The sequence below is a fragment of the Sphaeramia orbicularis genome, chromosome 8, assembly GCF_902148855.1.
Source record: "Sphaeramia orbicularis chromosome 8, fSphaOr1.1, whole genome shotgun sequence".
Taxonomy (NCBI): domain Eukaryota; kingdom Metazoa; phylum Chordata; class Actinopteri; order Kurtiformes; family Apogonidae; genus Sphaeramia; species Sphaeramia orbicularis.
This window is the reverse complement of record NC_043964.1, coordinates 42,354,933-42,374,416: the sequence shown is the minus strand read 5'-3', so window position 1 is coordinate 42,374,416 and position 19,484 is coordinate 42,354,933. Positions and strand designations below refer to the sequence as shown.

Below are 19,484 nucleotides of genomic sequence, written 5' to 3'. Positions count from 1 at the left end.
AAATGGAATATACATATATATATATATATAAAGAATTTGATTTAAAAATTTTATTAAATTGAAATAAAATATTATGCCGGTTAGTTACAAGGCATCATGAATTTAACATGACTATATCAACATCCTGGATGACAATGTGAAAGCGTCTGCTAAGAAACTCCAGATTGGTCCTGATTGGATGTCCCAGCAGGACAATGATCCCAATCATACCACCAAGGTAGCGCAGTAGTGGTTCAAGGACATGACCCAGTCGAAGTCCTGACCTATATCATATAGAGAATCTGTGGAGGGAGCTGAAGACCAGAGTGATGGGTAGGAGACCATTCAACTGGACCCAGCTGGAGGCTTTGACCCAGGAAGAGTGGACCAACATCCCACAGGAGACATAAGAGAGCCTGTGGACACTAACAGGAACCATCATCAAGAACCAAGGCTACTCTATTGACTATTAAGAAAAGAAGTAAACCAAGGGTATGAATAATTTTGAACTGGCGTTTTTTGGAAATCCATTTATAAAATGCTCCTGAAATAAAGAATTAATTCAAGTATCATTTATGATTATCGCCTCACTTGTGTCTCACATATAAGTCACAAACAAACTTGACAAAAGTCATTCATTTCATCACAAAAACAAAAAATCACAAAAAATGGCAGGGGTATGAATAATTTTGAGGACAACTATATGGATGTCTATGGCTGACAGCTCCCACAGCAGGAGCCAGCATCCCCAAGGAAACGGGACCATTTCCAGTTTGAATTTTCAAAATAAAACACATCAATCTGTGGAAAGACAGTTGAAACAAGTCTGGTAAAATTAAAATTAGTAAAATAAAAACAGCAAGAACTATGAGAAGGAATGTATTTTCCAACAGGAGCATCCCTTAGGAAATGAGACATTTCTGGTGAGGATTTTCAAAATAAAACTTACATCAACCTTCTGCCATTGAGGAACTGAAGAAAGAGACCTAACTTTGCCCTAAACTAAAATAAATAAATACATAAATAAAAAGAGCCAATGTACACGATGACTGCATGACAAATGTATAATAATTTGTGCAAAGGCTACTCAATAAGTAAGCTGGTCTAGTTATATCTTGAGATTTAGGCAGCAATAAAAGTAGTAACATTTCAATGGATGGATGACTGAGAGTCTGTGCAGTTCAGACAGGTGAATTAGAGGTGTGCTGGTTATTTTACCAGCCTTTTCCTACACTGAATCAGTGTGCTGTATGAAGGACAGGAAGGTGTCAATCTCTTTACCCACTTACATGAACCTGCTTCATCAGTTGTCGCTGGATGCTGAGAGGCTGGAACAGTAGTGAGTTTCATCCCTGCCCCCACAGCATTAACACCTTAGTTTTAGAGACATTTAAATCCTGGAAGTTCTCACCAAGCTGTAGGCATCTCCCTGCTGTAACACAGTTAGGAGCAAACTTTCTACAACCGAAGTAAACTGTGCCAAGACTGAGATTTGTACTTTTTGACTAAGATCTGCTGTACTTCCCCCAAATTTACTGAGCAGTGTCTTACCTTCTGCAAAACAAATGCATGTATAAGAAATTAAAAGTTTAGTGGGCACTTGCAGAGATCCATCAGAAATATTTGGACTTTTGTTGAGAAGAAGATATTATTGTAATATAACACTGTGAGTGTGTGTAACTGTGTTAACAGTTGACAGCTTGGTGGGGATGGGATAGTTGTTGCTAAGTGCATCACTGGAATGGACTGACTGATCTCCTCTCAGTAGAAATGAGTACACCATCCCAAACTGCCACATGGTGGTGCTTCTTGCCCATTACATGCTACATAGGCGGAAGCTAGACTGCCTGGATCACATATATAGAACACACACACGCACGCACGCACGCACACACACACACACACACACAAACAAACCACTCGTCTTTCATTTCTTACCACTGTCTCCCTTTTATCAAAGCCCTCCTTCTCCACCTCCTGTTTTCTTTGCTGCTGAATTCTGGCATCACACACACATTCTGCTCCCCTGCGTCCTACTGCTGTTTTTATTGGAGGATGACAGCGCTGCATGAATTCACTACTGGGTACCTGTGATGAGAGGGCAAATATTTCCATCTTATTTCAAGTGCATCCTTGGTGGTGTGGCAAATAAATGGCATCTCACATCCACAAAAAGAACAATTCCTGCAACTTTTCTTCGTGTATTGTTTATTCAACGTACTGTTGAAGTTGAACCTATTTCTTGTGCATGAGCCATTAGCGGAGAGTAATAAATGAAAAGACAAGGGGCAAGAAAAAGAAACACAATTATATGTAATGGAAGAATGATTTATTACTGCACCTTTGGTGATAAGAAAACAGACCAGCAGACAGAGAGTAGAATATAGAGGACATCGTCTGGACAGAGCTAACCCATAGGTACGCTGCAGTCTGTGCTGAGTAAAAGGTTATGGGAACTAATCTGACACCCAGGCCTGATTAGTAGCTATTTATACATACATACAGTCCGGGCTGTCTGCCTGGTCATCCCCTCCACAGGTACTGGACTGTGTCACTGACTTGTTTGTCTTATCAGTCCATCTGTGACCCTCGATCTCGTTCCTTCTCTGCTGTCATACAGTAGCTTGTCTCCTGTAACAACACCCAGTTATAATGTCTGATTCCTCTCAACTGAGAACGCTGACACTACAGGCTGTTATTAATTTTAAAATGAGGCTGGAGGCAATTAATTGATATCATTTTCACAATCAAGTCTTCAAATAAACACCCACCTTTAGCTTCCTTTCAAAGCTTGTGAATTATATCACTTTGAGAACTCATATCTTGAGCAAAATCTTTATATGAAATGCCTTGCTAATGTTATGTAGTGGCTTTTATGTCCATATGATTTAATGATTCATATTTTCTCAAATGATATATATACTGTATAGTTTATACAATAATGGCTTACATGATATGATCAGGTATATATATGATTATATGATATAATCATATAATCATTTTAACAGAGATGAAACACATTGAAAAACATTTTATGTATTTAGTGCCATCATGTACTTTGTACATGGTAATTGGCTTCCAGAACAACTTTAATCATGAAGTGGTTAAAAAAACACCCCTGATCACACAGTCAAACCAGGTGAAACTATAGTTTTGTTTGCTGGTATTACTTTTTTTTGGTTTGTCCTTGTTCTCCTCTTCCACGCCGATAGTATCTAATTTATCACCCCAAAAAAGACTATATTTCCATTGGAAGACTATATTAAACCATTGTCAAAATCTGACATAAATGTTTCTCCACAGAATTCGTCTGTGGGAACTGGAGGAAGCCTCAACCGTCACTCTCACCTTTAAGTTTTTTCAAAGGTGTCCTGCTCTTCAAACTCTTGAAGTTCCACATTGTTAAGGTATTTTATCACAGTTTTTTCACAGTTTGAATAAAATAACAAAATTTTCAACCCTGATAGGTCACCTACAGGGTTGAACTAAAGATCTTCCATCTACATATCTCTTTTATAGTTGTCAATAATTTTTTTTATTTTTTATTTTGAGTTCCTTAGCTTGACCAATATGTATTTGTATATGAATGTTTAATAAATTATTATGGATTAATAAAGCTTATTTTATCTGTGACTGTATTTCTTAAATGTTAAACATCTCAATACACTGATAGAATGATAAGAATTTAAAAAACATTTAATAATTTTGCCAACTATTCAGAATCCAAAATGTTTCTGAATAACAAATATGGCACATCTACCTGTCTTCAACACTGAAATAGATTGAGATATGAAACACTTATTAGATGAAACAAGATAAAATAAGATGATTTTTTTCTGTTTAAAATGGCATTTCCCAAGGAAAATTATCTTATCTATGCAGTTCTATGCAGCTAAACTCTGGAACAGTCTTCCTGATGACGTGAGACAGGCCTCTACTGTGACACTGTTTAAGTCCAGGCTGAAAACAGCTCTGTTCATCTGTGCATATAACAACTGAAAAGGTTCTATCTGTACTCTTCTCTTTTACTTTGTTTTAACTGATTAATACTTATGTTTTACTGATTATGTTTTAATTGCAATTGTGTGTTTTTAATCTGTCTCTTTTCCATTTTTCTAAAGCACTGTGAATTGGCCTGTGTATGAATTGTGCTATACAAATAAATCTGCCTTGCCTTATGATTTGTATGAAATTAATTGGAATTAGTCAAACCAAAATCATTCTGGAATCTGTCTCTTTCTGACATGTTATCAATGTCAATATATAATAGAGCCCCAGCAAACCTACTGTATGACAGTAAAGCATACTGTTGCATCTTCCAGAAGAATTCTCTACTGTGATCACATTTCTTATATATAAAAATTGTGTGTTTTTTTTTAAAGGAAATTCAAGAAATGGCCACTGAAACCATCAAATCTCATCGCCATTGTTTTGACAGACATAGAAACTACCCTAAATGATCCCATTAGAGGCTTTGTCTGTATGGTTTTGTGTTTGAAATGCTAAATATGCACTAAACAATGCATTGGTGACATTTCACAGTGGTTATCATGTTTTATTGATACACTGACATGTGCCGTTTTCTCCTCAACAGCCCAAATCAACAGGTTAATTTACCCGTTAACCCCAGGGACTTGTGCAGTTTAAGTTTCTGTTTTCTTTCTTACCTCAGCCTTCCTGTTACTTAGAGCACAGTCTCTGTCCACCCCCTCATTCCTCCTCTCTGAATTTGTCATATAGGCAGATATACACCCACATTCCTATTCAGAGGAAGAGAAGAAAAGAAGTATCCCCATGCTCTATAATTTATAACCGGAGGGGAGAGGAGAGAAGGAGTGCAAGAGGTATGGAGGCAGGGATGAGGGGTGGTTTCCATAGAAACTGTTTTGCTCATATTTCATATAGTCCGGATGGCAAATGAGGGAATTTAAATTAAACTGGCAAATGTCTCTTGGGATCTTTCTAGTGAGTATAATGAGACTGTGTCAATCTTCATTAGCCAGTAGACTGACTGTGAGAACAGACAAAGTTATTCTGAGAATCAGGAGGTGGTTTTGAGGACAGCTGCTGTACAGGCAGTGAGCGCTGACAGACAAACACTGGAAAGGAAAAGCAATGGATTAACATATGGTCTAAGTCTAAAAAATAGATCAAACCTTGTACATAGCAAAAGTGACCTATAAAAACAAGTAACATAAAATATGATAATGATAATAATAATTCATTTCATTCTGTTTAGGCAGGCATAGAAACTACCCTAAATGATCCCATTAGATGTTCTGCCCGCGTGGTTTTGTGTTTGAAATGCTAAATATGCACTGAACAATGCAAAAATAAATAAATAAACAAACAAACAAACAAACAAATAAATAAATAAAAATTCAAAAATGAATAAATAATAAAGGTATTGATCATGTCTAAAGTTCAAAATGCTGAATGTGCATTTTATATACCAAGCTGAATGTGCATTTTGTATATTAATGCAACCAACACAACATTTATTTAATGTAAAGTGAAATACTGGACTTTTTTTGTAATGGTGATATGTATTTTACTAAAGTCCTGCGTTTAGTTGCAAGTATGAGTTTTTGTATTCAGACAAATTCCTCCCTTTATTCCTATTTATACACATCTTTAATCGCCCTTGATGAGGTGCAATGATTACATACTGAGTCTGAATTACACTTTATCTATCAAGATAAATCACTTTGCCACATTCATTTCATGAGAAGATGTAAAAATATTTTAGTCCAACTCTATTGAATATTTCCATCTCATTAAACTTCATACTTTTACTCCACTACATACATTTTTAGTACATTTGCCTGACAGTTTTAGATAATAATAATAATAATAATAATAATAATAATAATAATAATAATAATAATAATAATAATAAATTGCATTTATAAAGCACTTTTCATTCAGCAGAATCTCAAAGTCCTACAGAGAAAAGACAGTCCAATAAAAAATAAAAGAATAAAAATAAAAATGAAAAATAAAAATAAAAATACTGTATCAGGAATAAAAGACTGGGTGAATAAAACAGAGCATCAAGTTGGTCCATAAAAAGCCTGTCCAAACAGGAATGTTTTTAGCCCCTTTTTGAAGGAGTCCAGTGACTGAGGAGCTCTTAGGTGGTCAGGGAGGGAGTTCCAGATACAGGGGGTGGCAGAGGAGAAGGCCAGGTCACCCATGGTCCAAAGTTTAGTTCTGGGGGCGAAGAGGATGTTGGCACTGTGGGGCCGAAGACTACAGGTGGAGGTGTGAGGGGTGAGGAGGTCCTTGAGGTAATCGGGGGTGTTATTATGGAGGCACTTGAAGGTGATGAGGGCGGTCTTATAAGTAATTCTGAAGGGGATTGGTAGCCAGTGGAGGTTATGAAGAATGGGAGTGATATGTTCTTGTTTATGGGTCCGTTTGAGGATTCTGGCAGCGCTGTTTTGAATGGACTGAAGTTTTTGCAGCTGTTTTTTGGAGATTCCATAAAGAAGGGCATTACAGTAGTCGAGTAGTTGTAATAATTGTAGTCATTTTTCCTTCCCTTTGTGTCCGATAAAGTGCATGTATCCCTAAATGTGCTGACTGTGACAAACTGGAGATTTAAAACTGTTCTTATAGAATACAATGCACTGTTGTCAGTTAAACAACACAACAGTTTACAGATTAGCCCAATTTTAAACATTTACAGCAGTAAAATGCAATATATACACTGATGAAATAGCGATATTACCAAGAAACATTACCTACATTAATAATTCACTGACAGGAACTATTGTACACATTTACACTGAATACATTCACATTTCAGAAATTTTATTACAAATTTACTTTACTTTCACATTAAAAAGGGAGACATGTAGACCACCACAGCATCACAGCACATAAAGTTTCATCCATCCATCCATCCATCCATCCATCCATCCATCCATCCATCCACAAACTGCAATCACAACTCAACCACTTTATTTCCAGTCGTCTCCCACCTGTTACCATATCATCTCTGTTGTTCACAAAGAGAGTCAGCCTGAAAATCATGACTCAAATGAGTTGCTGCTCACTTACATGAGAACATCAGGCGTTATTCAACACCTACACATGCTTGGAGTGTAAAAAGACAAAGTGGTAGCCCCCTTTAGTGTTACCTCCTCTCCTCTCCTCTCCTCTCCTCTCCTCTCCTCTCCTCTCCTCTCCTCTCCTCTCCTCTCCTCTCCTCTCCTCTCCTCTCCTCTCCTCTCCTCTCCTCTCCTCTCCTCTCCTCTCCTCTCCTCTCCTCTCCTCTCCTCTCCTCTCCTCTCCTCTCCTCTCCTCTCCTTCTCTTCTTCTACTCCCCCTCCCCTTGCTCTGCAGAGGGGAGATTGACACAGCATTTTCAGCCAGGGGTGTATGAGTGCACAGAGGAGAGCACACTCACAGAGACAGATTAGAGTCAGTGAAGGAGGCAGCGGAGGACAATAAAGGATTAAAAGAAAGAAACAACAAGGGGGAAACAATGTACAAGTGATGGCGAGGAAACCAAAAGAGAGGAAAAAATGAAAGAAGACATCCCAGTGTATAGAAGTCAAAGGATGTGGGACCTTTGCCCTGGACAGTGAGAGTGGGAGGCAGTGGCACAGAAATTAAAATTACATCAAGTGACTAAAAAGAACAGCTAACTTACAGGGTGAGTATAATCTTTTCTTATTTTAGATAGCATTTTGGTATCCAAAATAAACAAAATCCCTGTTGGTCAAGTTAAATAGTGGTTTGTTATAGACATTTAGTAACTTTGCAGCCCTTCTGACAGCAGTTTTATTCAAAGCTGCATGCTCTTTCAGTGTTAACAGAAACTGCGTCAGACAGTCTAAAGCTCGAGCATCATGGAAACTGCTGTGTTGTGTATGATCAGGCAAACAGTCACACTACTCCGTCATATACACTAAATCTCTATGGCACCAGTCAAGCTCAAAGGCACTAAGTGCATCATTTTACATCAGTATGAGTGTAAACTATAACTTCATGTAGTTGTGTTTGATTCAAATGAAAGTAGATTTCTCAATATTTCTCCTTCTGTTTCAACTTTTTGGGGATTTTGAAAGTTATTTTTGTGTTTTTATGTATAAATTTGAACTTATAAAACCTACAGAAAGAAGAACGGAAAGACCTTATGATACATAACACCTTAAAAGATACGCAATATAGAAGATCAACATATGGTGTTGTCAATTTAATGAGGGAAGTTTTACAGTTTGTGGAAAGTATACATACAGAGATAAGTGTTCCATATAGTAACAATAATAAAAAGTGACATGTTGGATAACTGACAAGAAATGCATTGATTTACTTGACTTAACTGACCAAGTATTGTTATGTAAACTATCCTAATGGCTGCTTCAGGACCAGACCAGACAAACCATTTAAGTTGCATTAATACAGACACTGAGTTATTTCAATCTCCAAAATGACCACAAGCGCTGTGACAAACCAATATCTGTGGAAATGATGCTGAAAGATGAGAAAGTACAGTAACAGTGTCCTTCTGTCCAGATAACAATCGATCAGTGTCAAATCCAGAACATTCTGATCTTTGTAAGACATCAGAAGGTAAAAGAAGAACAAGATTCATCTGAAGAAGATTAAAATAGGACGATATGGCTAAAAGAATATATCTGAAATGAAGCCAAAATGGAGGTTTTCTGGGATGTGATGGTAGCGTGGGAATAATTCCTTGCACTGGCTTGTCTGTGGGTTGACAAGCAGAGGTGAATGTGATATGTATTGATTTTTATTTTACATGTTCACAGTTTAATAAAGGGAAAAAGGGGAGTGAAATAAACCAGCTCAATAGAACCTAATGAGTAAAAAAATAGAAGAAAATGTCAGCTGTGGTCTCATTATTCCAACACAAAGGCCTGTTGTATGAATCACTTTAGAGGGAGAGGCAACAGCAGATCTGCACTTTGGTAAAGCACGAAGTATAACCATAGATGTGTTTTTTTTTTTTTTTACATTTAGATAAACTCTCAATTTTTAAGGCAGAAAACACAGGTTGAGGGTATGTAATCCTAGTGATGCAACTTTTTATTGAAAGTAAGGCTAGTTTACCCTTTAGTGCATGGCATAGAATGACTCAGACCACTTTGAGTAATTGCTCCACTCGATGCCATTTCTGCCAGGCCATATCTGGACATAAAGCTCTGGTCAGAGTGTATGACTTCTTGTAGTGACAGATGTCATAATGCGTTTCAGAGGTTCTAAAGTAAAGTGGAAACTTCTTACTCTTAATCCTTAATCCTCTTCTTTCTAGTTCTTTCTTACGCCTGTTTTGGGATTAATAATCAGTAATTCTACTGGAAGTGAGTGACTATTAATCAGTGACTCATGAGATTAGGTAGCAGTTTGTAATAAAGGACAAAACAACTAATAAAGACACAGTTCAAGAATAAGAGTGGCTAAAAACCCAGTCCTACTACTTACTTTATAGTAAAAATTATCAATAGAAAAATTTCTCAGCTGTAATTTTTAACTGATATTGCTGCAGTTGTTTATAGAGGAACATGGATGCATATTAATGACTGACACATACTGAAGTCTCTTTGCCACTGCTTTATAATTTAACATTTGAAAAACCAAACAAAGGCTTCAAGTATTTTTGGTTTTTAAGTAATTTCCAACTATTAATAAAATTGTTTTGATCTTTTTGTAATGTCAGTCATTAAGAAAGCAAGTTGTATCAGGTAAACACAATAGTTAACTGAAAATGGCTTTTACTCCTTCATATGAATAAGAAAAGTCTCCATTAAGTGTCACCTCTTTGAGCGCATCCTCTTAATGTCTCCTTCGAATCAAATGTAGATGTTATGCTGCCCTTTCACCCTGCTTCTCATCTCCCCCTCTCTGACTCATGTTACAAGAGCACTTACCACTGTATACGAGCCCCCTTACACCACTCTGTCTCCGGTGACTCTCTCCACTTCACTCCGTCCCCAAATGCCACAGGAGATGCGTTCCTATGGAAACTGCCTCCAGTTTTTTTACCTGGTGACCATTAGCCGCTTTGTGTTGCATGTGTCTCGTCCCTGTGCTCTGCCTCTGCTGGCCTCTTTTTCAGTAAACATTACAAACCTTTGCACCAAAATGTAACCGGCATGGCTGAAGGATTGTTGTCTGGTTGAGTCTCCTTTTCATGGAGAGGCCTCTGAGGTGGATGAAGTTACTTCACAGCTGTGGACACCTGTGTGGAGATAAACATATACACCAGCTATTGCACATACACATACAGGGACAGATATCCTGTCTCTCTGTTACTGTAAACAGCTACATACAGCCAAACAAACCACACACACTAACACAGAAATCCTCTGTTTTTATTATATGCATAAGTGAAAAAACAGTCTGCATGCTACTGCAGCCTCCAGCTTGGATTTGCTGTCTAAATGTCACATAGGTATTACGATGAAAGATTATGTGACAGGATTGTCTTTGTATTCTTGGTCACACTGTTTGTGTAACAAGGGAAAAAACTCATCTGTGACCAGTGTTCGAAGTTATTTTGCAGAATAAATAGATTCTAACCTACTGAAATTATTGAGTGAAGAATGGCAAACAGCTTAGCCATGAATATATTCGACTAATTTATTTCACTTATATTGATTGTTTCATGTACAATTTTATTACGGTATGTTAAATTAAATATTTAGGAAGACCTCAGATTGAAAAAAAAAAAAATACTATTAAAAGGGAGTTATTGTTGAAGAGTCACTCAAGAAGCAGTGTTAGTGTGTAAACAGTCCTGTTGACAGATTTAGTTCAGCATGCAGTTGACCTGATTGTAGACGTACATCCTACTACTACTGTCTACATACTCCACCTTCACAAACCTGGCCATGATAATGCCATTTAAGCCTCAAGATGGTCTTTTTTTAAAGGTTTTGAGCTTCTTGGTTGTTTTTCTGTTGAACTATAGGGTATTTGCTATTGGACATAGATCAAATGATCACAAAATTTTTATTATATAGAGTGTTTTTTTGGCTGTTAAGCAAACTAGCAAACAAACATTAAAGTAAATCAGGAAGAAAACATCACAAAAGAGAATAATTAAAAGAGTAGATAATAAAAGAAACAAAACAATAACTTAAACTTATAAAATTGTAATTACCAAGAACAAACTATTAAGGATAAAACCATGAGGTTTACCCATGAGGTTTTACAGAAAAACAAACTTCATACAGCTTCTATCATCCCAGTGACATATAGTTCAACTAAAACCTTTGGAATTTGTGACAAATTAACCTTTAAAACAGTCTTAGACTGAAATCTAGGAATAAATTCTTATGTATGCAGTTTTACTGGATGAGATGAGGTGACATTAATTACATTACTGTAAATTAAACACTATGAAGTCAACACTCAACATCTGAAGACACTCTTTGTTCCTACATATTGTTTGTACTAATTGTGATTCAAGCTGAACTTGTGAGCTTCACTATTCAGATACTATTTAGTATTGCATCAATATCAATGGTAATTTTAAAGCCATAAAACATGAAAAAGAATAGTAAGTAGTGGTTTTATGTTGAATAAATCCATAAACATCAGATGAGTTTGGCGCAAGTTAATAAATTGTGCTGAAGGTTGAGATGAGTGTTTGTAATGATGAAGAAAAGGACAAGCAGAAATGAAAATAAGTACTTCTTTTGTCCTTTAGGTTTTCTTTTTTTCTTTTTTTTTTTGACACTTTTTTTAAATAAGCATTTTAATTTTTACAAAACAAGAACAAGAAAGTGAGGTCTGGGGATGGCAATTAAAACATCCTTTAGGTTTTTTAAAATTAATTAGTGTGGGTAGCAGCTTTTTTTATGGTGTATGTGTGGGTGTCAGGGCAGAGGGGAAAGGAGATGAAGCAGTGATACTAATCTTCCTACTAAACTGCCACAATGTCCAAACACACAAATGTTGAACTACACAATAAGATTAAAGGTCCATAGAGATGCAAAAGATAATCCTTGTTGTATGTATTCTTTAAAGAAGTAAGTCAGGGTCACTGCTCCTCAGAGCAAAGAATTAAATGAGGATTATGTTCAAATCCATTTTTATTGCATTGAAACAAGATGCAACAGACGGATGAGATACACAGACTCACAGTATAATGTTAAAACCAGCAGAGAGATGAAATGTGATGAAGTAATACCAGATTACATTATAGAAACCTGAATATTCTTCGTACTTTCTGGATTTAGTTTTCCAAGTATTGCATGTACTTGTTAATTTTCATGTTCTCACATGACCTTTGTTTGAGGTTATGATCAGATTTTTTCATTTAACAGGGGTTGGAGGTGGTTGTACTTTACGAAGTTGGCTGTAATAAGGCCATGTAAGACTCAAGGATGTTTCATTAGTAATATACTATTGTGTGTCTTCTTCAGTGGTCTCCCGAGGGTTCCAAACACCACATTCATGGTGGTCACCTGATGTTTGGGAGCAGGGCAGAGATGTGAATGACTGCCGGTGCCATGGGAACAAGTAGGTGCAACAGGTGAGCAATTTTATTTAGAAGTAACTCTCTGTTTTCCACTCAATAACACCGACTTTTATTGTATTAAAGTCTGATTATAGTAACATTATTATTCCTCTGAAAACATTTCTTCCATGTTTAACCGATCTGAGTTTTATGACAGCTAAGTAATCAGATAGTACTAAATCATGACACCACTTCTATTCCAATTCATTAAATATATAGGATTTAGTTTCAGTAAGGTATTGTGATTTTATCTTAAAGTGTTTTGGTCCAGAGGTCTTGACATGCTCAGTAAATGGGTTGTAAAAAGCTGTACACAAACTTTACTGTAATAATGACCATCACTGTTCTGCATATGGAGTAGCTACGCTGTATGTACAGTTTGGCACCTAAAATTTGCCCTTTAAATCTGTTGTAGTATAATCATTTTACCTTTTTGCAGCCTTTACTTCTCTTTGTGTTATTGTCCACGTTGCTATATGGTCTTTTTCATGATGTTAGGAAACGCATGTGACACATCCGACTCATTATCTATCTTTAAACATCTAATTTATTTGTTATCAGTGCGCAAGTGAATGACTAATAGGGAGCATTAGTACTTATTTGTATATTTTAAGTAACATACACGTCTGTCCAGTTGAAAATATGTTGTCTGTCTGACACTTGCTCAGATATAATCCTATAATCTGCAATTACAGCAATCCTTCTCACGTAGCTAAACTGAACTCACCTTCCCAGCATCTAATCCAAAAGGAGAGGAGACATGTTAGTGTGTCAACTACATTCAAGTGACCGGAAGTTTGGTTATTTTCATTGTATGGAAATTAAACACTATTAACAAGGGTTGTCCTCTTAAACCGTAGGGATGGATGTCATTCACTTATAAATATCCACACCCCCTGGTTTCCTAGTGGGTCATATATCTCTATTCTTTTAGTCATAAAATAGGGCATGCTGTTGTGTTGTGGTCTTTAAATGTTACACTATTAACACATAGGGAGCCATCTTATCACTCTTTCTTTCTTCGTTTCACGCTATACATACTAGGAGTCATCTGCTCCAAATCGAGAGTTGCTAAGTTTTTTCTAACATTCGTATAATGCTGTGAGAACCCTAGTTAAAGCATGAAGATCACTGAAAAACAACTTTAAACAAAGTGATCACTCTGTTGGATTTACTGAGTGAGATATTTGAATCATTATTTACATTTTTTGACCAGATATCATATTACATCATACTATTGTGCCAGTGGAAGACATCCTTAGCTGATATCTATGGTCTACAGTATATACCTTTAACATGTCCTAATTCTTCGTTTGAGTTCTTTGAGTCCTAACCCCCCCGTCTGTGTTCACCCAACAGGTACAGTATTGTGTCAGACATTATACCAGAGGACGAACACCTGAAACTCTCTACTTTAAGACTCCGTAACGGCCTCAGTTCATCCAACTGCTGCCTGCAATCGGCCTGTGACGCAGAAGCAGAAGAAAGTAGGAGGAGGTCAGGAGCCTCTGCTGTCGTGCCCAACACAAGGGAACAAGAAGGGATGAACAACTACAACGGAAAGATTCTGACAAGGGGCTCCAACCAAACACGGAGCCGGTTTGTGAAGAAAAATGGACAATGTAATGTTGTATTCACCAACATGGATGAAAAGAGGCAGCGCTACCTTGCTGACATCTTCACTACCTGCGTGGACATCCGCTGGAGATACCTGCTGCTCATATTCTGCACCAGCTTCATGCTCTCCTGGCTTTTCTTTGGCATTATCTTTTATAGCGTCTCCCTGGCTCATGGGGACTTTGAGGAGACCTCTATGATCACAGTGGGTGGCCATCTGGGACCCACCTCCGGACACACAGGTGGAGGGCAGTCGCAAAAGATGCCCTGCATACTTCACGTCCATGGGTTTGTTGGGGCTCTCTTGTTCTCCATGGAGACCCAAACAACCATTGGCTATGGCTGGCGCTGCGTTACTGAGGAGTGCCCAGTCGCTGTGATCACAGTAGTTATTCAGTCCATTGTGGGCTGCATCATTGACTCTTTCATGATTGGCACCATCATGGCCAAGATGGCTCGGCCAAAGAAGAGGAACCAGACCCTCATGTTCTCCAAAAACGCTGTCATCTCCTTGCGTGATGGCAAGCTGTGCCTCATGTGGAGGGTTGGCAACCTGCGGAGGAGCCACATTGTGGAGGCTCATGTCCGTGCTCAGCTCATACGCTCCTATGTCACAGCTGAAGGGGAGTTTATCCCAATGGAGCAGATGGACCTCAATGTGGGCTATGATGAGGGTACAGACAGACTGTTTCTAGTATCTCCACTGGTAATAGTCCATGAGATTGATAAAGACAGCCCTCTCTATAACTTCAGACGAGCAGATTTGGAGGCGGATGACTTTGAGATTGTTGTGATCTTGGAGGGGATGGTGGAGGCCACAGCCATGACCACCCAATTCCGCAGCTCCTATCTCGCCAGAGAGATCTTCTGGGGCCACAGGTTCGAGCCTGTTATTTTTGAGGACAGAGACCGTTATAAGGTAGACTACGCCCGCTTCCACAACACCTATGAGGTGCCATCGACGCCCCATCTCAGCGCCAAAGAGCTGGATGAGGCAGCAAGCCGGGCCTCTTCTGCTTCTCCGACCTCTGCATGCCAAGCCACCCATAACCTGATGCCACACTCACTGAGCGCCTTCTGCTACGAGAACGAGGTAGCTTTGAGTGGTGGTGAGGAGGAGGATGACATCTTTGAATCTTCTCAGGTCATAGGGAAGGAGAAGGCAGAGGAGAGGAGGACTTCAGTTTCTGTTGACTTCCAAAATATGTTCCAGGACAATGCGACCATGACATCAGGCGGTCATAACGTCATGTGTGTCCTGGATATGGACAATAACCAGATGGAATTTGACATCCTACAGACTGCCATTCCACTTGATCCAGTGACCTATAAGAGTGAGCAGGAGATCTAAGGATTGTACAGGGATCGTCTCCCATGTTCTTCTTTTGACATCAACAAATCTTTCAGTAAAACCGAGGAGGGATTTCTTACCACAGTGATTTAACCCCATTTGCCTTGCCAGTGTTGTCATATGTTTATGCTTTCTTTTCCTCATGGAGATTAAAAGTGATGAAAAAATGTTTTTTCTTAAATATGTTGTGAAACATGGAGCTGCAGTTTTGAAGAGCCATAACAATCCAGATTGATTCTGCAGGTCAAAGAGTCCTTGAAAAAGCTCCGACACACATTTGGTTTCATTTGTCATGATTTGTCAACCAAAGGAAAGCACAAAACCAGAGAAGTCCGGAAACTTGAAGTTGTGTTGTAGACTGTGTGTACATTTTGCATCATTCATAAGTAAATATATGAAAGAGATTTCAAGAGAATTCATGAAAGCAATAGCAGATAATTCTCTTCCTTTTTTTTTTTTTTTTTTTTTTTTTGTAGGACAGATGAGCTTAAAATGCCATGTGGACAATTTTTGCTTGATATTCCTCATTTTTCATGCCTGCACTAGTTTCTTGCAAAGTTTTGCTATTTGCACTTTTGTGAGACTGCCTGTTTTGGTAAATCTTTTCATAAAAAAATTCACAAAATCTCTGTTTAACTAGAGAAACTACTGATGTTGATTTTGCTGTGCAGTATACCAAGAAGACCATTCCAAGTGCAATCACTCAGTGTAGCAGGTGGAATATTTACTGAATGCGGTAAAGGTTCCTTTAGAAAGTATCCTCGAACAAATGTCTCAATTTACTATTATTTACAGAAAAATGACTGAACTTTAAAACTTTTATTTCCTAGTAAATATACTAAAATCAAAGAATATGTAACAGTTTTCAGATTGAGATGCTGAATTTTAGCAGATTGCAGTTTTAAAATGTAGTTCATATTAATATTTTAGTGTTATTTTAAAAGAAAAGTTAGACTTTTGTTACCTTCATGGATTATTTCCAAACCTTTTTCTTGGTTTGTTTCTCGTGGAAATTGTAGCCAGTGAAAACAGGAACAATACTGAGAAGTGGCTTTGTCTCATGTCTGTGTTATTGTTGTTCGCCAAAGGTCTGGGGTTGGAAAGTAAAGCACAGAGAGCCTTTGGAAACGAAGGTGCATGCAGCCTAAGTGTACTAAATGTCTCTGATAGTGGAAAGGTGTGAAGCCACTGTGAAGTACCAAAGGAAACAAAGGGACGAGGGATAAGGGGGAAAGTGTACAATAGGTTATGGGACACTGAAGATAAAACCTGTAGAGTGTAAAAGTTCTAAAATAGATTCAATAAAAATATCTCCCTATTTTTCCCAGATCTGATTTTAACTTTATGTTAAATGTGACAAATTTCACTCATCTGATTCTTTAATGATCTGTGTAGCCATTGTTAGGATTTCAAATCAATGTTTCATCACCCTCCATTTCTTTTATTGCTCCTCCGTTGACAATTATTTCTTAATATGTTTTTGCTGATGGCAAAACTTGTGCAGGTGTGTATAAAAAAACAGACTGACTAAGTGAAGCTGCATGTAATAGTATGAAAGTGTTTGCTTTATTCTCATCGATGTGAGTCTTTGTTTTTGCCATTAGTTCTGTCTTTGTATACCTTGTCCCTAATTCCTAATCAGGGCTATTAATTACATGTATTTTAGATTTAAGTGCACTGAAAGAGCCATCCCCTATATGTGTATAAGTCGGTTTGGCAGTGCAGTATATTCTCTGATCCAATGTAATAACAAGCCAGTTAACACTATAAGATACTCTATATCTCAAACACACATAAGTCATAATGGATTTATAATCAAATTGCTATAGATTGTGAGGATTTGCAAAATATACAATGCTAACAAGGGTTGATTGTTGGTTTTGAACTGTGTAACTATTTAACAATTCTACGTAAGTATGGACAGAGAACCAACTGAGGAGAACAATGGAAATAAATTTTATGTAACAGAAAATGTATCTTTGCCGCAAAGTCTTCCTGCTTTGTGTAAATCTGACAAATTTCCACCCCCTGCTTTGAGATAAACATGCACAACTACTGCTCTAAATGGAAAGAAATCTTAATTACAAAGCACTTTATTCTTACATGTGCACATTTGATGTTGCAAATAAATATTTCTATGATTTAATATGTTTTTCCTTTTAAAAACTTATCCTTGTAAAGGATTACTAGAACATTATTAAAGTCTGCAGACTGAATCTTTGTCTCCTTTCTGATGCAGCTGTGAGCGTAAGAAAAAAGTCATGCATGTAGTTTGCTGTGCTCATGTAAAGTCACTAGATGCCTCGGCAGTCATATCTATCACAAAGACCTCAGGGGTTAAAAAAGAACAGGTGGCAGAGCTAGAGAAATCCAAAAAGACTGTAATATATGGGTCCAGAGCTGCAGCAGCATACTAAGATATAAAACTGAATCCAAATACATTTGCTTCTCTATGGTATTAAAATATATGCAATCAAATGCAGAGATCCTGCTCCTTTTTTCCTTCCCAATTTGTTTTGGTCACACAGCAGATTTCCAGTTTCCCACTTATTAAATGTGTTCTCAAAAGGTTTTAAGTTTCATTTATATCAACTTGCTTTAAAAAAAAAAAAATTAAAAAAAAATTACAGTGTGACTGATAATAATAGTAACTGTATGATGTTTTCTGAGAAGGTCATCATACTGTGAAAATCTCCCACTGATCCAACCCTGTGTATAACAGAAGTCATTTGTTTTTACCTCTACTAATTGGAAATCACCATGAATACTTTTAGAGTAAAAGTTCCACTTTTTCACGTTGCAGTTGGAGCCCAAAACATCATCTCATGCTGTGTCACATCAAGTCACCTGTAATCATTTCCACCACTTAGTACAATAATGATCTGACTATTCCCCCATACTGAGCGGTTGGTTAAAATAATAGCAATATTTCAAACTGAAACATAATAATCCCATTTCAGGTCATGAGAGCATCTACGTCTTTTGCAAATAACTAGTTGAGGATGCTGTTTGACTGCACATGTAACTGTTTGTTTTTCCAGTCACACACAGTTTTATGGCCTTAAAACAAAGCAGGATATTATATTTATCAAATGAATTGGCATGTACAGAGCATTAAGAATAGTTTGAGTGTTGCGAATTATAATGTCAGTGTTCAAAGAGCTCTATAATTTGTAATGATTCACAGTCAAGTACATGTTGTGGTTTGTCATTCAGATGAATCATCTGTGCAAATCAAATCTGAAGACAGCAACTGCATTCCAGATACATATACAGCACATATAATACATCAAATGCAACTTTATTCGCATTTTTAAGTAGTAATTTAGATAGATACTGTAGAAGACTGTGTGTTTTGTGACACAAGCATATCATCAGCTTCCTGATAAAACCTGCTATGTGACTTTTGGCAGATTTTGCAGGAGAAACAAAAACCTGTTTATATAACAAGAAACTATGAAATATGACAAAAAAAATCTGTTCCTTTAATGTTGGTACTTATGATGGAATGTAAACAACTTTCACAGGAGACCAAAATTTGAAGCAATAATAGGGGAGATAGCAGGTTTTTATTCCCAACCAAAACTGTCACTTAGCAGGTTTTATCAGGAACCCGACAATATTTCAGTTCAGTTTCTGCTCCTGGTTTTACGGTTGAATGATACAGTCCTGAAGGAGGTGTTTTGGTTTATCACATGCTTTCATTTAAATGCAATGAAATTTTTGCACATTTTTACAGTTTGATGAGCTTAAAATGACTCTCAGCTCATTGCATTTGTTCACTTCACCACTCACTTGGTGTATGTAAAGGATATGTGACATTAAAGACCTTAGAGACAAAATGTGGTCAGGTTTAAAACAGTCTATTTGGAAAAAGTGGAAATGTAATAGGTCTAATAAAATTTCAGACACTGTAATCAGTATCTACTTTAACGTTATATTTCACTGTTATTAAGCCTTAAAAATCTAGAAAAATTTTGTTGCGGCTACCAAATGAAATTTTCTCAATATTTAAACTTTCTTTACTCAACACTATTA

At 37.2% G+C, this 19,484-nt stretch overlaps 1 protein-coding gene across 1 annotated transcript; it reads left to right on the top strand.

Annotated features, from left to right (window-relative positions):
* The first annotated feature begins 7,348 nt into the window (after positions 1 to 7,348).
* Positions 7,349 to 17,662, top strand: kcnj4 (potassium inwardly rectifying channel subfamily J member 4). The gene is made up of 3 exons (XM_030140462.1): positions 7,349 to 7,642; positions 12,384 to 12,493; positions 13,838 to 17,662. Exons 2-3 carry the CDS (start codon positions 12,456 to 12,458, stop codon positions 15,444 to 15,446), a joined length of 1,647 nt encoding a protein of 548 aa, XP_029996322.1. The 5' UTR covers positions 7,349 to 7,642; positions 12,384 to 12,455; the 3' UTR covers positions 15,447 to 17,662.
* The last annotated feature ends 1,822 nt before the right edge of the window (positions 17,663 to 19,484 follow it).